Source organism: Lygodium microphyllum, chromosome 26 (assembly GCF_053477565.2).
Source record: "Lygodium microphyllum isolate KBCC chromosome 26, Lygodium_microphyllum_v1.1.10, whole genome shotgun sequence".
NCBI lineage: Eukaryota > Viridiplantae > Streptophyta > Polypodiopsida > Schizaeales > Lygodiaceae > Lygodium > Lygodium microphyllum.
The window spans coordinates 104,736,980-104,752,563 of NC_141160.1; the positions used below are offsets into that span (position 1 = coordinate 104,736,980).

The 15,584-nt window shown below is 44.2% G+C and overlaps 1 protein-coding gene and 1 long non-coding RNA gene across 2 annotated transcripts in view; one reads left to right on the plus strand and one right to left on the minus strand.

Annotated features, from left to right (window-relative positions):
* Nucleotides 1–13,708, plus strand: part of LOC148013630 (uncharacterized) — a 39,772-nt gene extending 26,064 nt beyond the window's left edge. The window contains exon 3 of the long non-coding RNA XR_015688968.1: nucleotides 13,566–13,708. This is a non-coding gene — a long non-coding RNA (uncharacterized LOC148013630). The remainder of the gene's footprint in view (nucleotides 1–13,565) is intronic.
* LOC148013629 (neutral/alkaline invertase 3, chloroplastic-like) overlaps nucleotides 1–14,483 on the minus strand; it is a 40,790-nt gene extending 26,307 nt beyond the window's left edge. The window contains exon 1 of the mRNA XM_087668628.1: nucleotides 13,554–14,483. Coding sequence (XP_087524754.1) covers nucleotides 13,554–14,360 — 807 coding nt within the window. The 5' untranslated portion in view covers nucleotides 14,361–14,483. The remainder of the gene's footprint in view (nucleotides 1–13,553) is intronic.
* Between the last annotated feature and the right edge of the window lie 1,101 nt (nucleotides 14,484–15,584).

Genomic DNA, 15,584 nt, shown 5'->3' on the forward strand with positions numbered 1-15,584 from the left:
CCTACTCACCTTTATCTTTCTTTTCTTCAAGTTAGAGCTATAGCCCTTCAATATGTTTGTACTACAACTAACAAAGATGAGCTTTCTCAAATTCAAATCGAGCATTCGGATCAAGCTAAAGCCTTGTCTACTTGTCCACAGTCATTGGCATCACATCCAAAGATGTGAAAGTGAGAGACAAAAGGATTCTTCCCAAAGAAAGCCTCATACGGAGTCATGTTCTGTAAGGACAATATCGAAGACATGCTACGGATGTGAATTATAATAGTAGCAACCCCCTCACCCCAAAGGGAGGAAAATGTCATATTGCTCCTAGCATCAATTGGGCCATCTCAAGCATGGTCCTATTGGGGCACTCAACCACGCCATTCTCTAAGGATAAGTGTACTCCATCCAAATGGCATGCTCCCTACAAAACCTGTCGAAGAATTTAGAGCAAAATTTGTTAGTGAATAATGTCAATTCATGAGTGAGTCTATGCATGTATTTGTGGGCTAGGCACATTTTGCCAAAGTGTCATGTGGTCGCAAATCTTAGGTGCCTGATTTGTGGCCACCCTGGAGAGTAACGGCTGGCCGACTTATTTTTGTGGCCCCCAATTTATGGCTAACCTATTCATATTCTCGGCCTATTTGATAGGCCATTGTCCCATCCTCATTTAGAGTGCATACACCATGTTTGCAAGGTTTGTCAAAGAGAGGGAGCTGGTGCCAATGCCCACAAAACCGATGACTTGCAATTGGTTCCATATTGTCTCGTCTTGTTTATGGGTTCCATTTCCCGAGCATTCTCTTTATAAATTCTTTTGCAATGTCTCTTTGTTTGCAATCTCTCCTCTCTTCTGTTGTGTAGTCTGTTACAACAGATTCTTGTGCTTTCATCACTGCACCCATTTTTGACACCATCCACGTTGGGATTTTCAGTGCTGTTTTCTGCTATTCCAGGTCCACCCTGTTCCTCCACTGCTGTTGCTGATCCTTCCTGACTGCTGTGACCTGTTTCCAGCCTAGGCAACCCCTGCCTGCAGCTGTTCGACCTGTTCCCTGCTCTAGAAACGTGTGTTTTGACCAGTTGTACCTGTGTGTTGCTGATCCTTCCCGACTGCTCTGACCTGTTTCCAGCCTAGGCAACCTCTGCCTACAGCTGTTCGACCTGTTCCCACCTCTAGAAACGTGTGTTTTGACCAGTTGTACCTGTGTTTCACTGCAGCGATCAGTTTTGAGCCTGGATGACTGCATTTTATGGTGCATATTGATCATCAACATTTGCCCTTTAAGGCTGTTTTTATTTTCTACAAGCTGGGCGACAGTATTTTCAGGCTCTAATTGCTGCAATCAATGTGCAATCTGTTGAGTGAAAACATGCATTACTTGCTGATTAGCCTCTTAAACAGCCCCAAAACACACTAAAAATGCTCTTTTAGAGTAAAACACTAAAACAGGAAGCGGTTCGAGAGAGTTTAGTGGAAACCCTAAAATGGAGAGCAGTTCGAGAGAGTTTAGTGAAAACCCTAAATTTTTGGGGCACCCTTCCACATCTATAAATAGACAGGCTGCCCCCATTCAACCTCATTCTGTTTGTGCAAGTTTCTCACTCCACGTGCAGATTTCAACCATCAACCTCCTCCCACATGGCTGTCCAACCCTCGAGACTGTTGCCACTCCATCCGTGTTTGCTCTTGCTGCTAGCGCCTTCATCCATGCTGACGTCAACTGCCGTCGACATCATCATCTGTTACAATCTGATCATCCAGTCATCGCCAGCCACATCAGACACTGTTTCAGCCTACTATTTACAGTAGACTGTGCACAATTTCCAGCCTCCGATCAATGGTACATTGCTATGTTTACCAATTTCCTACCTCCAAACTGCTGTGTTTTGGTGACCAACCTGTTGCCATTCACTATTCAGCACTTCGACTGGTGGTCACAAACTTGGGATCCGTCTTCGGACATTGCTTTACCCTTGAGCACACTGTACACTCTTACATTCATTTACAGCATTCATTCACTTCAGAGTTGTGTTTTCTCTCCCTTCTTCTGTTTGTGTTTGAGTTTCTGTGTTTGAGTTTTGAGTTTTGCATTTAGGGTTTGAGTTTTGCCCTCTGTGTTTGTGTTTGTCTCTTTGTGTTTCTGTCGTGGTCGTACACTCTGTGTCCTCAGTGCAAACCCTAGCAGTTTTCTTCACACAATCATCATAATCTAATGCAAATGTAGAGTTTTAGAGCAGCAATGAAAGCCATGCCCATTTTCATACCAATTACAATGACTGGTACACTAAATAGTAACCTCATGTGGCAAACATACTATCAACAAACAGCACCATGGCATGCCTGGATCGATCGTCAATGATCAAGATCCACAAATGACTAGTTTGTTTTGGAAAGGGTTGTCTAAGAATATAGATGCCTCACTAAAACTTTCTTCCTCCTTCCATTCACATATAGATAGTCAATCGGAAGAGGCAAATTCCACAGCCTTAGATATTTTGAGATGCTATGTTTTAAACCATGTGCATAATTCCACTAGCAAAGCTTCTTTTGAGGTTATTGAGGGTGGAAAGAAAGTTCCACCAATCTTGCATACCAAGGACAAGATTTTTGAGGTTGATAAATATATCAAAAACATCCATGTTACCTATCAGAAGGTCAAACGAGCATTGCAAAGGTCACAAGAGAAGCAAAAAAGAGTAGTTGATCACCATAAGACATGCATTAGAGTTTGCAGACAGCAATTGGGTATTGCTCCATTTTGAAAAGGCTAGGTTGTAAAAAATGAAAGGCAAAGAGCACTTTATCCAAAGATGAATATGTGTGATTATGGGCCCTTATAGGTATTGGAAAAGATTAGTGATCTAGCATATAGGCTAGGATTGCCTTCATATTGGTGGATACATAATGATTGTCATGTGAGCTTATTGCAACCTTTTCATATTGATGTATCTAAGGATAATGATTTTCATGTGAGCTTATTGCAACCTTTTCATGTTGATGTATCTAAGGATATATGCATTGAAATTTAACCAAAAATTGAGGAGCTAGATGAGCTTTTGGTACACAAACAAATTTTGACACATAAGGATAGAAAAATCACATGTGAAGTTTCTAAGAGATGCTTGGTGAAGTTTCAAAACTACTCATTGATGGATGCCGAATGGATGGAAGAGGGAGACTTAACAAACCACCAATGAGTAATTTTGAAACTACTCACTGGTGGATGCATAATGGATGGAAGAAAGCAACTTGGCAAACCACTCTCAATTGTTGCAACATTATTTAGTAGCATTTCAACATGAGTCAAGGATCTTTTAGGTTCCAACGAAGCCGGAGATCTAGAGCATTGCTTAATGCTCAAGGAGGAGGCAACAGTTCCACTACTCTAGTAATGGAAAGTTCACATATATAGTGGATCTCCGATGTATTCAAGGTGCTAGCAAATATTGTCAGTTAATGAGTAAGTCTATGTATGTATTTGTGGGCTAGGGACATTTTGCCTGAGTGGGATGTGGTCACCAAAGTTTAGGCCTACCATCTGGAGATTTATGGTTAGCCGACTTTTTTTTTGCCCCAGATTTATGGCCAACCTATTCATATTGTTGACTTATTTATAGGCCATTTCTTCCTCCTCATTTAGAGTACATACATCATATTTATAGGTTCTATTGGAGAAAGGGAGATAGTGCCACTGCCCACACAGTCGATGACTCACACTTGGTTCTATATTGTCTCATCTTGTCTATGGACATCAATTCTCGGGCATTCTCTTTCTAAGTTCTTTTGCAATATTTCTCTTTCTTCACAATCTCTCTCTTTTCTCGTGTGATGTGTAGTTTACTATGGCAAACTCTCACACTTCCAACACTTCACCCACTTTTGACAAAACTTACCACCATAGTTGACTCATACACCTCAAGCTTTGAAAGTCGTGTGTTTCAACAAATGCCTTCCAATTGCAGAAGAATACACCTCACTTTTATTTTCCTAGAAATAGGGCCATATAAACCTACTAAAATCATCAACAATACGCATTAGAAACTTGGCCTTCCCAAGGGAGACCATACCCATAGGTCCGCACAAGTAAGTATATGAACCAACTCAAGCGGAGTAGATGCCCTAAGTGATGCAACCTACGGGGGGGGGGGGGGGGGGGTGTGATAAACCTGCACTCGTTACGCACTCAACACGGCACAGAAAGGTAACACGATATGAGCTCAAGGTATACTCTTGTATTATTCAATCCAAAAGCGGGACAACATAGACACATCCCAGGACTACACCCTCGTGACGCCGCACATAAGAGGGTTCACCACTGGGTATAGGGAATCACACGTAGAGTGGAAACAAGGCAGGGCTTTGAGTCACTACTACTCCCTATGTAAGTGCAATTGGTAGCAACGGCATGGTATAGCTACAAAGCCCTTACACTCACCCCCGCTTACTGGATTGCTGACCTCAGCAATCTAAGGGTAGCGTTTGTTATTTGACTCATCCGGGGTCTTAACGCAGCTTTTCCTAGCAAGCTGATCAGTGTCTGCCGGTCTAAAGGGACCGCGGGGTCTTAACACAGTCTATACTATCAAACTGGCCAGTGTCTGCCGCACTAAGTTATTGGGGCTTTTCCTTTTTTATGGAGTTATTTGTGATGATTGCTACCATGTGAGTCCACCCTCGACTCGATTACATTTGAGGAGTGGAGGCACATTCGAGGTCTATGATTGAGAGCCGCATTATTTGTTGGAGTGTTGAGGCGGCTCAAGGGTCGGTAGAAGGAGCAGGGGGGTTCTCCTCGAGCCAAAGGGCGAAGGCATCCTTTCCGCGTTCACGGGCCTCCGCTTCTGAGATCCAAATGGCCTCCTTGAGTGGACGCCCGCGCCACTTGGTGAGGTATTCGGGGAAGCCTCTTTGTTCCCGGCGTCGGAGAAATGCTTCTACTTCGAAGGGACCATTGGAATGGAGCATTGGTACGCGCCGTCCCCATTGGTTGTCGGGATAGAACCTGCGCAGAAGACGAGTATGAAATGCATTATGAACACAAACACTGTCTGGCAGGTCCAGCTTGTAAGTGACTTCGTTCAGCACTTGAGTGATTCGGTAGGGTCCATAGTAGCGGTGATTAAACTTTGGGGTCATGTTTTTGGGAAGTGACATATTCTTAGAGCTCACTAGGACCATGTCTCCTTTGGCGAATAGTACATCCTTTCTCTTCTTGTTTGATTGCTCTGTCATTGTTATCTTGCTCCGCTCGAGACTTTGCTTAGCTGCTGCATTGCGATCTCTCCATTTCTTCAAGAATTCTTCTGCATCTTGATCCTCCGCTTTGGCCGCTCCGGATGCTAAGGCCAGTGGTGTGATGACTTCTTTTCCTGTAGCTAACTCAAAGGGAGTGTACCCTGTAGCCGAGTGGATGGAGCTATTATAGTGAAATTCCAAGACATCAAGGTACAAGGCCCAATCTTTCTGATCCACTCTAGCATAGCTGCGGAGGTAATCTTCGATACCTTGGTTGACTCGTTCTGTCTGTCCATCTGTCTCCGGGTGGAAGGATGATGAGAATCTCAGTTGGGTTTCCAGAGTCTTGAAGAGTTCTTTCCACATGTTGCTTATGAATCTTCCATCTCTATCTGATACAATGGCCAGTGGTAAGCCGTGCAATTTGAATACATGTGTGAAGAAGAGGCGTGCTACCTCTTTGGCATTCAGTGGTGGTTTGGCCGGGATGAAGTGGGCCTATTTGGAAAAATAGTCCACCACTACAAAGATGATTGTGTACCCATGGGACTCCGGTAGTTCCACAATGAAGTCCATGCTGATGACATCCCATGGGCGGTTGGGTACTGGTAATGGTTGTAGTAGTCCGGCTGGTCTTGATCTGGGTGCTTTGACCATTTGGCAAGTGGGGCAAGTTTTGATGTAGTCTATCACTTCTTCCTTCATGTTCGGCCAAAAGAACTGCTTCCTAAGGGCCTCCAAGGTTTTGCTTTGCCCTTTGTGGCCTCCAATCTTGCCGTCATGTATCTCATGTAGGATGAGTTTCTTTAATTCCACATTGTTGGGGATATACAATCTTTTGCCTAAAAATAGAATACCCTCTTCTAAAGTGTACATTCCATGGGGGGTCTTCTGTGCTTCCACATCTTGGATTATCTTGTGCATGTCTTGATCTTGTTCTAGGGTCTCTTTGACAAGTTCTATGAAGTTGCTGCTGACAACACTGACAGCTTTCAGGTCAGCTTTCCGCCTCAAGGCATCTGCTATTTTGTTAGTAGAGCCAGGCTTGTGCTTAATTTCCACGTCAAATTCGGCTAGGAAGTCTAGCCAACGGGCTTGCTTTGCTGATAACTTGGGTTGGGATTGGAAGTATTTGAGGGAGATATTGTCGGTGAAGACTATTGTATGCTTGTCTTGAACATAGTGCTTCCATTTTCTAAGGCAGTGGATGACTGCCAACATTTCCTTCTCATGTGTGCTCCACCTTGTTTCAGCATCAGTAAATTTCTTCGACTCATATGCAATGGGGTGCCCCTCTTGGACCAGTACACCCCCTATGCCATAGTCAGATGCATCTGTAGAGATTTCAAAGGGTTTGGTGAAGTTCGGTACCCTTAGGACGGGAGTTTGGCTCATGCACTTCTTCATATGCTCAAAGGCTTCCTGTTGCGCGTTCCCCTATGTAAACGAGTGGTCTTCTTTGGTGAGGTGGGAGAGGGGGGCAGTGATGAGGCTGTAATCTTTGATAAATCTTCGACAAAATACTGTGAGGCCTAGGAACTCCCGCACTTCTCTTACAGTTTTCAGTACAGGCCATTTTTGGACAGCTTCCACTTTCTTAGGATCCACTTTGATTCCATCTGCTCCTAGAATAAAGCCTAGGAACTCCAATTCTTTCACTGCGAATTCACATTTTTCCGGCTTGGCGTATAACTGATGTTGCCGCAATTTCTCAAAAACTTGGCGTAAGTGTTGCTTGTGCTCTTCTAAGGTCTTGCTGTAGACTAGGAGGTCATCTATGTAGATAATGACAAAGATATCTATCTCCGGTCTAAAAATTCCATCCATGAGGCCACAAAATGTGCCTGGCCCATTGCTTAGGCCGAACCCTAATACTAACCACTCAAAACTACCATATCGGGTGCGGAAGGCTGTCTTTGGGATATCTTCTTCGGCTATGCAGATTTGGTGGTATCCTGATCTAAGGTCAATCCGACTAAAGTGCTTGGCCCCATGCAGTCTATCTAAGAGGTCTTCCACTAGGGGCATAGGGTATTTGTTCTTTATGGTGATTTTGTTAAGAGCCCTATAATCTACACAAAGTCTAAGTCCCCCATCCTTCTTCTTTAAAAACAACACTGGAGCACCAAAGGGGGATTTGCTAGGGCGGATGAATCCTTGTTCTTCTAGTTCATGTAGTTGCTTCTTCAATTCCATGAGCTCAGTGTGGTTCATGCGATAGGGAGCTCGGGCCGGTGGAGAAGACCCTGGAATCAACTCAATCTTGTGATCCACATCTCGTCTGGGTGGCAGACCTTTGGGTAGTTCGGCTGGCATTACATCTTTGAATTCTTCAAGTATTTCTGCCACTTCTGTGTTCCTCTTCTGTTATTTGGGTTTCTTGCCATCTTCTTCTTCTTCTATTGGTCGGATCATACACAGATAGACCATATCTCCTTGTTTGACTAATTTCTCGACTTGCTTTGCACTGCATGTCATGATACGTGGCCTGATGACGGTCCCTTGGACCGATGCTTTTTGGGTCTGGCCCTTTGGTTGGTTTGCAGCTGGTTTTACTGTTTGGCATGATACTCCTGGCTTGTTCTCCTTCATTTGCACCTTGATTGGGGTTCTACCAGGTAGCTGCATTCTTTCACAGGGTACTCTGACGCCTTCTCCTTGCATATCTAGAATCATTTCATTCACACCCTTACCAAACATTGCAATGACATACTTGTCATAGAATTCTAAGCCTAATATCACTTCAAAATCATCCATGGGGGTTACTAAGAAGTTGAGTTTCGCTTTCCACTTGTCGGCTTCCACTTGGACTGCAAAGACTTGTTTTACTTCCTTGGCTTCTCCTTGTGCGAATGTTACTGTCAATCCTTCTGGGGCTTTGGATAGTTTCAATCCATGCTTTGCTGCACACTGTGGTGTCATGAAGTTGTGGGTTGCTCCCGTGTCCACCATGATAGGTTGGTTTCCTTCGCCCACTCGACCTTTAATGTATAGATGGTGGACTGCCGCTACTCTGGCTGCCATGCATTGGGGTCGGGCACTAACTGACCCTACCCTTGGGTAGTCCATGCTCTCTTCACTTCCATTTGGAATTTCCTGGATACGCGGTGGTTGTGGTTCTTCTCCTCCGTATGCACAAGCTGCATTCACCCTTGATCCACTCGATGAAGCTGTCTTCTATTGGGCATCTTTTTTGGTAGTGTGGACCCCCGCATTTGAAGCATCTGATGCCAGTGGAAGGGCCTGGGGGTCTCCACCATGATGTGTTTGATCCTGCAGGCCCATATGATGTGCTAGGGGTTGGCCTGTAGTGATTGTTTCCCCATCTCCCTGCTGCTCCTCTTGGGACTAATGCGGTTTGGGATACGGCCGTGGTGTTAGTGGTGTTTTGACTCCTGGTATCTGTGAATGCCCCTGTAGGAGCATTGGGCCTTTGGTTCCAGGAGTTGCTGTTGTTGAAGGTGTTGTTGAAGTTGTTGTTGAACCTGTTTTGATTCCCTTGTGCTGTTCTTCTGCCTTCCAGATCCACCAGTCGTTCGGCCATTCTCATGGCTTCTGCTAAGCTTGTTGGCTCTTGTCTCTCCACATCTCTTCTAGCCCATTCTTGCATTCCAAACAAATATCCATGTAGCTTAGTGTCGGTATCCATGTTTGGTAGTTACAGCATGATTTGCCTATATTTGCTGACATATTCTTTCATCTTTCCCTGTGCTTGCTTGAGGTTCCTCCATTCATCTCTCACTTTGAATTTCTCCAGCTTTGGAATAAAGTAGTCCTTCAGTTCTTCCTGGAGTTCTTCCCACGAACAGATTGTGTGGCCCTCCTCCTATTCTAACAGGTACCAACTGGCAGCATCCTCCTCCAAGTAAATGGCTGCCACTTCCGCCTTCCTGTCTTCGGTGATTCTTGAATATTTTAAGTACCTATTCACCTCTGCGATCCATTTCTTCAGAACCAACCCATCTCTCTCTCCCTTATACTTGGCGGGTTGGGGCATCTTGAATTTTCCATAATCATCTTCTGAACTACTGCTATCTTCCTCTTCTTTGCGATGGTGCTTCTTCTCCTTCTTCTTGTCTTTCTTTTTGCTTCCTAATTCTACTACTTTCTCCTTCTCCTTCCTTGTATCTTGCGCCCTCCTAGATGACTCCTCTCTACTCGTTCTATCCATCTCCTCTTGCATTCGGTGTCTCCTCTCCTCTTCTTGTTGTTGACTCACCCATTCTCTATAGCCCTGCTCTACTTCTAGTTTTTTCCTCCTTTCTTCCTCTTCCTCTTTCATCTGCATGTTCCTCCATATTGATTCTAGCATGCCTGACATACCATCTATTTGTCTTTCTAGTCCGGCCACCTTCTCCTCTTGGGCCACTCTCTATTCTTGTCCCCTACTCTTCTTCCTCTCCTCTAATGTCGGGAGGGTGATGTTCTCCCTTTCTTCCTCCATGTGGTTGGTGGTGGTGTCGACGCGGGGAAGCCGCGTTTCGCCTGTGGTGGTGTGGGTCGTGCCGCGGGGAAGCCGCGTCACGTCTTCAGACAGTGGGTGTCGAGGTTGGGACGTCACGCCGGGGCGACGCGTCGGGGGGGAAGGGAGGGGGGGGGAGAGGCGTCGCGACGTGGGTCAACGCGACGTGGGGCGTTACGACATGGGGCGTCGCGACGTGCGGCGACACGACGTGGGGCATCGCGCTGTGGGTCGTTACGACTTCGATCTCTTCGGGGCACTGAATCTTTCCTCCTGCTTCCGTGAGCACTCCTTCACTCCGAGCAAGAGTTGCTCTGATACTAAGTATGATAAACCTGCACTCGTTACGCACTCAACACGGCACAGAAAGGTAACACGATATGAGCTCAAGGTATACTCTTGTATTATTCAATCCAAAAGCGGGACAACATAGACACATCCCAGGACTACACCCTCGTAACGCCGCACATAAGAGGGTTCACCACTGGGTATAGGGAATCACACGTAGAGTGGAAACAAGGCAGGGCTTTGAGTCACTACTACTCCCTATGTAGGTGCAATCGGTAGCAACGGCATGGTATAGCTACAAAGCCCTTACGGGGGGGGGGGTTTGTGTGGGGGGGGAGGGGATCTAAAGTTCGAATACCCACCCATAACGGGCATGCAAAAGCAGCCAAAGCTCGTAAGAAGACTATGCTGTAAAGGTGGTGTAAGCTTGTAGGTCCCACCCTCCTATGTACCTATCCAAAGCACAACACTAGAATATTCAATAGTAACAGCATCTTGCTGGGAGAAGACTATTCGTATACCTAGCTACATCAAACCATGAAGAAATAAGAGATTAAAACCCTTGTCTAGACATAAACTACATTGGCAAAAGAATCTTGATGATCTAGTAAAAGGGGAATGATCCCCACTCCACAAACTTGGACAAAAGAATTGTCACGAATGGTAAGAAAACCCCTTGTGGACTGAAGGCCTTGAAACCAACCTTGTCAATAGGTCATATGTAAAGAAGCCCCATTGTCCACAAGCACTAGTCTCTTGTCAATGGAAGAAGCAAGTGCCATATCTTTGACCTCATACAAATGGAGTAAAATCGACTCTATAGTAGCCAGGGTAGCCTTTGAATCTTTATCACCTTCCTTTCTTTAAATGGGGGTATTTCTATCAATACTTCTCCTCCAAATGAGTGCCTTTCACACAATGTGGGCACTTTGGCTTTGACTTCTTACCATCCTACTTCTTGTTCTTAGCCTTTTGTTTGTTCCTCTTGTTCCTCCCTCCTATGCCTATAGTAAAAGCTTTCATGGAGCCAAATCCACTCACACCTATCTCCTTGAGTCTCTTCATGATCCAAAAGAAGTGGAGCTGAATCCTCCCATAGAACAATATCCCAATCCTAGAGGTAAGTAAACTAGTATAGAAGATATCATACTTTGGAGATGGTAGATGGGTGACAAGAATCATTGCCATATTCTCAAATGAAATTGTCCTACCAAGGGATGAAAGCTCGTTCCACATGTCCTCCATCTTGTTGATGTGATCCTTCATGGAAGGAGATTGATCAACAAAAAGCATCGAGAGTTTCTTCTCGAAGGAAGCCAAAGCACTTGTACATATGGTGCCATTACAGCTATGAGGGGACCTGTATTTCTGGCCCTATGAGAAACATCTAAAGAAATAAGGGGGAGAAGGTAAAATAACATGGCTCTGATCTTCTATCTTCACATCGCAATTCACGATATTTGGGCTGGTAAGTACTCTTGTCTTCTAAAGAATAAATAGACTCCTCATCCAAGTCATCAAATGCATCAAACTAGTAATCCATGGCTCTTCAAATAGACCTGCAAACACACAATAATCTGTCATATTTCTAAATAAGGCTGCTTGAATGGACGTGACATCAGCTATACTCTTCAAAGAGAAGTTCTACATGTCCAGCACACTTCATAAAAGGCTCAAACAATGCAGAAAATCTGTGTTCTTTGCAACAAATCTGGTCCAAACAGCAGCCTGACTATGGCCTTCTCTTCTTAAAGCCTTGGAGTTCTCTCTTTTGGCAATGATACCATGTGAGTATGTGCAACGGAAGAAGAACAGAATACACAGAGAGAAGGGAAGATAATGAGAACAATCAAAGAAGATAATGGAAGTGATAAATCCGCACTAAACTCTGAAAGAATACAAGGTGGACTAATCAGTCCCTACATGCAGCCCAAGGCATCAATGAGAGCACTGGATTAGGCTGATAACAAATGGAAACACCATGAGAGTCCTGAATGTCAGAGTGTGCTCAATCTACAGAAATGAATAAATGACTGGCAACTGGATGACCCAATCAGCAAATAAACAGGCAACTATTGTATAGGAATGCCAAAAATCTGGCTGACTGCATAAAATAATGAAGAAAATGCAGTCATCTACAGTATGAACTGATCAACACAAAAAACAGGTGTAACTGCACCCTCCAGCCATTGAAAAAGAAATGGAAGGCTGGAAAGAAGAGTCAGCCAGTGTGAACACAAAAAAGACTCTCTAATAGTGTAATGCATTGTAATGCACACTGGAGAATGGGCAGAAACGGCCAAAGCTCTCATGTCTCCATCCAACTCTTATTGGAGCTCACAACCACGAGATGACAAACTGAAATAGTGCAAGCTAATAGAAGCTGGACCTGATCACTTCCTAGGGAAGTGACGCATGTGCAAAACAATGTGCCCGATCTCCCATAGGTGTCGTGCAAATGTGTTTTAAAACAGTTTCATACATAGGTGTCGTGCAAATGTGTTTTAAAAAATTACATACATTGTGGGGTGCCACATGACAAGTGAATAGTCCAGCACTACTTATGTGTCATAGCACCCAATATCTGTCATAGGCCGTAGTAGGTGAAAGAAGTCATGGCCCTCACCTTGTGGGGTAACCTTTTGGTTGGTGAGCGTTAGAAAGCAAATGGTGCCATCCATCTCAGTTTGTCCATGCCACTATGTGCTTCATTTGAAGGTTTCAACAGTCGGCTTGACCATCTAAATCTGAAAACCTTAGGGTGATGGAAGACCTTCGGCCTCTCCCGTAACTTCTTTACAGGCCCAGGATTCAAACCCTGGGAAATGGGTTCTCTCTAGAGGTGTGCATTAAACTTCCAACATCTCCCCTCAAGGCCCACTTCAGCAGAGTTCCCAGAACTCAGGTTCATGACCACAGTTCTGATACCATGTTTGCAATGAGATGGTCTATATTGCACCTGTTCGTCCTTGGAAATAATGCATCTCACTTGTGTACACAACTGCAGACTTAAATTGAAAGGTTTTCAGGATTGGTTTGGCCAACCAGATCTCAAAAATTTGGCGATGGAGGATCTCTGGCCTACCCCTTTTGTTCAAAACTTCCTTACAGGGCTAGGATTCAAACAATGTGAGGGTACACTTTTGAAAATCAAAACAAGCACAAAGAGGGCAAGCAATTAAAAAGTCAGATTCTGCAACTTCTAGTCTTCCCTCATATTTACACCAAAAGGTTCCTCATAAGTACAATACAATGTTGGCAGGGGCACATGCAAGATGAAATACCAAAGGAGGATAGACCTCACAGCTCACCTTTTTATGGCAATTTTATTATATAGCTAAGTAACAAAATGATGTGACAACTGACCCATGCACTTTGACTGTTTGCAGTCATGATAACAAATCCTGCCCATTCATTATGAACTATGGCTTTGTATTCAAAAAGTAACGGTTAACTCTTTTGTTATTTCAAGTCAGTAAAATCTGCAAATTATCACGGTGACAGAACTCATGGACATATCTCATTCTTCTTCTTTTGTGTATACAACAATCAATTATAATGCTGCTGAGTTCTCACCTGCAACTGCAGGGTATGGAGAAGAAAATTTCTGACAATCTCCACTTCACCTTTGAGCAAGAAAGCAATGGCCGAGGGTATGAAATCCCGGATGAACACTTGATCGTAGTTCAAAGGATTGGGATCTGCGGGGTCACTAGCTGCAATGGTTCCTACTGGACTGCCACAATAGTACACCATAGCTGCCCTAAGCAGTTGCCAACCCTCCTTCTCGGCTGAGCTCTCTTTGAGCACAGAGTTGCATGTTCCCCTCGGCACATCATGGCATGGGCAACTGCAGGATGTGGTATCATGTATCACATCCGGTGCGTCAACGGCTCTTTCAGTATAGCTCGTGCTATGTTTCTGAGCGGGGTCGCAGTAATCGGACGGCGTGGAAGCGACGCTACCGTGATCATTCGAAGTGTACTGGAGCGATCCCTCACCGTCCTGAGGAATCTTTCGCGGCTGTCGTCGGTCGTCATGGCCAGCGCTGCTGCATACACCTCTGATGCTGAGGAAAGCAGGGACATTTGAATGAGGATGGGGCAAAACGTGAGCCTTGCAGAAGGAAAGGGGACGAAGGTGTCTGCCTATGATATAGGCGTCTGCAGTGGAGACACCATGGTTGATGCAGAAGGGGTGCTTGATGATGCGTCTGACATTACTGCCCTCAATGGAACTGTTCATGCAGAAGGGCTGCTTAATAATATGGAGTCTGCCATTAACGAGACTGCAAAGGCTGGGGGTGCCTCCAGAGCCGTTGGCTTGTTTTGCCGCATGTCGAGCCGACACGAGCGGCAATACCTTACACGAAGCAGCCGACATGAGCACGGAAGCATTGATGGCTGTGAATTGATGGCTACGTGCATGCAATATTCGCCGCTGGGACAGAACCGTGATTGCTCAGCATCACGTCACCGTTGGCTCCTGACACACGTCAATTTTAACTACCCCTTGTAAGCCTAATAACTTACTAAGGATATGACTAATACTGCTTATATAGTCGCCCTGCTATGACCTTTTACGACCTTTTGATCATCCATGACCTTCTACTTGCCATAACCTTTGAGCTTTCATTACCTTGACATTCCATCACTTCATGACCCTTCATTCCTATGATGTTTATTCTTAAGCCCATTCATTATTAAGTAAAATACCATGATTATTTGGACGAAATGCCCTAGGAAGGACAATATGAGGAAAGTTGTGAAAACATGATGTCAGTGCGTAAAACTTTCTTCAAAAATGAGGTGTCAGGTTAATGAAAGCTCAAAGGTCATGCTTAGGTGGAGGTACTAGAGCTTATTTAGTATTGAAAACTAAAGTGGTGACTACAATAATATGTGGCATGTTCTCATAATACCACTCACTGAACTCATATGCTTGTCATCAGAAGCATGCTTAGGATGAGTTATGGACAAAATACATTATTGTGACATTTTGTTGAGGCTCAACCCATATGAACAAGGTACCATCGTCACAATGTTATGACAAGTCATTAGTGTTTCTTGATCGTTTGATAGCTATATGCTACTTTGAATATGATGGCTTCACATTAATCACTCACCTAGCTACGTGAGTCTATATGTTGGTTTAATATATATGTTAGCATGTCTCCAAATGATCATTACTTGCCATATTCAATACCTCTTATTATCAATAAAAGTTAACTTTAGTGTGCATTATCTCCCCAAATGTGGGAGGATCTAGGTTGGCACAACTTTTCACAATGATAGAAGCCATGCTTATTGGTATCTTGGAAGACAATGATCGCAAGGTCATTTAGCTTGTTGAAATGTCCAAAGATCAACCACTTGCATGATGCTCTCCATGATCAAAGCAATCGATGAGTTAGTTATATTATGTCACAATTTATTGAGTGTCTAAATAGTCTACAAAGCAATTCACTTACCAATGTAACAATGCATTAGGGGAAATGTGGACTCCAAAATGATTATTTAGAATAGGAGTTAATGAATTTCTTAGTTACTAAATTGCCCCCACAAAAAAAAAAAAAACCTATTGCATCATGGTCCCCATGTTAAGTGG